Genomic DNA, 2,660 nt, shown 5'->3' with positions numbered 1-2,660 from the left:
TCCCTAATGGGATTTGCAGCCTTAGCGACCCGGCATCAAGCTTCCTTCTCTTTTATGAGGCATTTTAAGACTTTCCACTAGAGGGACTTTCTTGGGAAGGCTGGATGGCCTGGTAGAAGCAATGAAAGAGTTGGAAAGGGGGGCGGTGTAAAGAGCAGCTCTTCGCCCCATGGATCAGCCCTACTTCCTCATCCCAGTCAAATGCAAATTCAAGATCGCAGATGGAAACAATCTGACAGACTGTTTCTGTGGACAATGGTGACAGGCAACTTTGTCCACATGGGCACACACTATGTACACCAAACAAGGCCCCCAGGCCTACAGGTACTTGGGCTGCCCCAAGGGTTCATAAAAGGAAACATGTAGCCAGTGATCCCTATTTACTCACATAGAGGCGTGATCTCTCTCTCTCTCTCTTTCTCTCTCTCTCACACACACATGCATACACAGGTACTTGACATTTTGACCTGGTTGCTTTGATGCATCCATTTGGACACCAGGAACATTTTGTCCTGACTGCTTTAATGTGGTGGATTTAACATAAAGATCTTTTTTAAAGGCCTAAAATTAAATGAGTAAACTTTCAGCTTAAAAAAAAAAAGATTATTATTATTAAATGCTATTTGAAATGTACATCTCAGGGTAGATTCTGCAATTTGGTAATGGCAGTGAATAATTCACTTAAACTGTACTTTAAAAGTTAAAAAATGAGCCGCCCCAGTGCCGGCCCTTCCCGGGGACCCACGGTGGCGAGTGGTGTCGGCCGCCGCCGCCAGGCCCGGGGCCGCCCTGGAGCCCGCAATGGCCTGAGGCGCCGCCGCCGTCCGACGTGCTTGGGGATGCGGCCCTGCAGCGCCTGCGCGACCCGCAGTGGCTAGAGGCGGTGTTCGGGACCCCGCGGCGGGCCGGGTGCCCGGTGCCTCCACGCGCGCCCGCCGGGCCCAGTCTGGGCGAAGTGCGCGCAGAGTTGCGCGGGGCTCTGCACCTGGTGCGGCGGCTGCGCGACCTGGGCCAGGCCCTGCGCGAGGCCGAGGGCGATGGCGCGGCCTGGGTGCTGCTGCATGCCCAGGCTGCGCCGCTGCGCGCCCAACTCGCCGAAAGACTACAGCTGCTGACCCAGGCCGCCTATGTGGGTGAGGCGCGGCGGAGGTTGGAGAGGGTCCGGCGCCGCCGCCTGCGGCTTCGCGAGAGGGCCCGAGAACGCGAAGCCGAGCGGGAGGTTGTTGCCGCGCGGGCAGTGGAGCGCGAACAGGAGATTGACCTTTGGAGGGTCAAGTGCGTGCAGGAGGTGGAGGAGAAGAAGCGGGAGCAGGAACTTAAAGCTGCTGCTGATGGTGTCTTATCTGAAGTGAGGAAAAAACAATCAGACACCAAAAGAATGGTGGACATTCTTCGGGCCTTGGAGAAATTGAGGAAGCTCAGGAAAGAGGCAGCAGCAAGAAAGGGTGTCTGTCCCCCAGCCTCAGCAGATGAGACTTTCGAGCATCATCTTCAGCGACTAAGAAAACTAATTAAAAAACGCTCTGAATTGTATGAAGCTGAAGAGAGAGCCCTCAGAGTCATATTGGAAGGAGAACAAGAAGAAGAGAGGAAAAGAGAACTAGAAAAGAAACAGAGGAAAGAAAAAGAGAAGATTTTACTTCAGAAGCCTGAAATTGAGTCCAAGTTATTTGGGGATCCAGATGAGTTCCCACTCGCTCACCTCTTGCAGCCCTTCCGACAGTATTACCTCCAAGCCGAGCACTCCCTGCCAGCCCTCATCCAGATAACGCATGATTGGGATCAGTACCTGGTGCCATCTGATCATCCCAAAGGCAACTCCGTTCCCCAAGGATGGGTCCTTCCCCCGCTCCCCAGCAATGACATCTGGGCAACGGCCATTAAGCTGCATTAGTAAAGATGCTCCAGGATTGTGCTCCAGCCATGGCTCTTTCCAGCTCTAAAAACGAGTGATGCCACCATCTTCTTATGCTGTAGACTAAACCACAGCCTCCAAACTCCATATGGCATTGCCCTACCCAGAAGTTACGTTTTCCTTGCATGCTCTGTCTTGGCCAGAGATGCCTCTTGAATCAGGAGATTAATATGGTTCTTCAGGAAAGGACCTAGGTGAACTGGGGTTATTACAACAGGCAGTGGGCTTGGTTCACCAAATTTGCCTCTGTTTGGAAGGGGCTTGGTCCAGAGTGACTTGTTCATTTACTCTCAACGGCCTTGTGTGTGATGGGTAAGTATGCTCAACACAGGCGTGCACTGGGTAGACTTAGCAGCCTTTCCCCCGGTACTGAGTGTGAAGGCAGGCTTGATGCAAAACCTCCATAATCTCCCTACCCAGAGAACTCTCTGACTTCCAGGAGGAAAGGTCAGAAATGCCTTATCTTTGGTTTGTGACTCTTGAGAGGCTGCAGGCTCCAGGCGAGGCTGCCAGAAAAGCTTGGTGGAATCGTCTGGTGGTCCCGCAGAGAACTTGGAAAACCTCTACCCATATTAGATTGTGTTTTAATGGGTAATGGCTGCATTTTCCTGTGTTAGTAGGATCCTAAAAAAAAACACCTGGCTTTTAAGTTCCCAGAGGTCTAGAGGTTCAGTATCCCCATTGATAGACATTTATTCCCTATGGGAGTGGGACCATAACCTCACTCAGTCACATTATAGGGGCC

The 2,660-nt window shown here is 52.3% G+C and overlaps 1 protein-coding gene across 1 annotated transcript; it reads left to right on the top strand.

The window, feature by feature from the left end:
• Positions 1-255: 255 nt before the first annotated feature.
• Positions 256-1,894, top strand: LOC122896615 (programmed cell death protein 7-like). The gene is made up of 2 exons (XM_044234725.1): positions 256-324; positions 701-1,894. The coding sequence occupies exons 1-2, from the start codon at positions 256-258 to the stop codon at positions 1,892-1,894; spliced, it is 1,263 nt and encodes a 420-aa protein (XP_044090660.1).
• Positions 1,895-2,660: the final 766 nt, after the last annotated feature.

Source organism: Neovison vison, chromosome X (assembly GCF_020171115.1).
Source record: "Neovison vison isolate M4711 chromosome X, ASM_NN_V1, whole genome shotgun sequence".
Lineage (NCBI taxonomy): Eukaryota > Metazoa > Chordata > Mammalia > Carnivora > Mustelidae > Neogale > Neogale vison.
The sequence above is the reverse complement of the archived record's forward strand: the minus strand, read 5'-3'. Positions and strand labels throughout refer to the sequence as shown.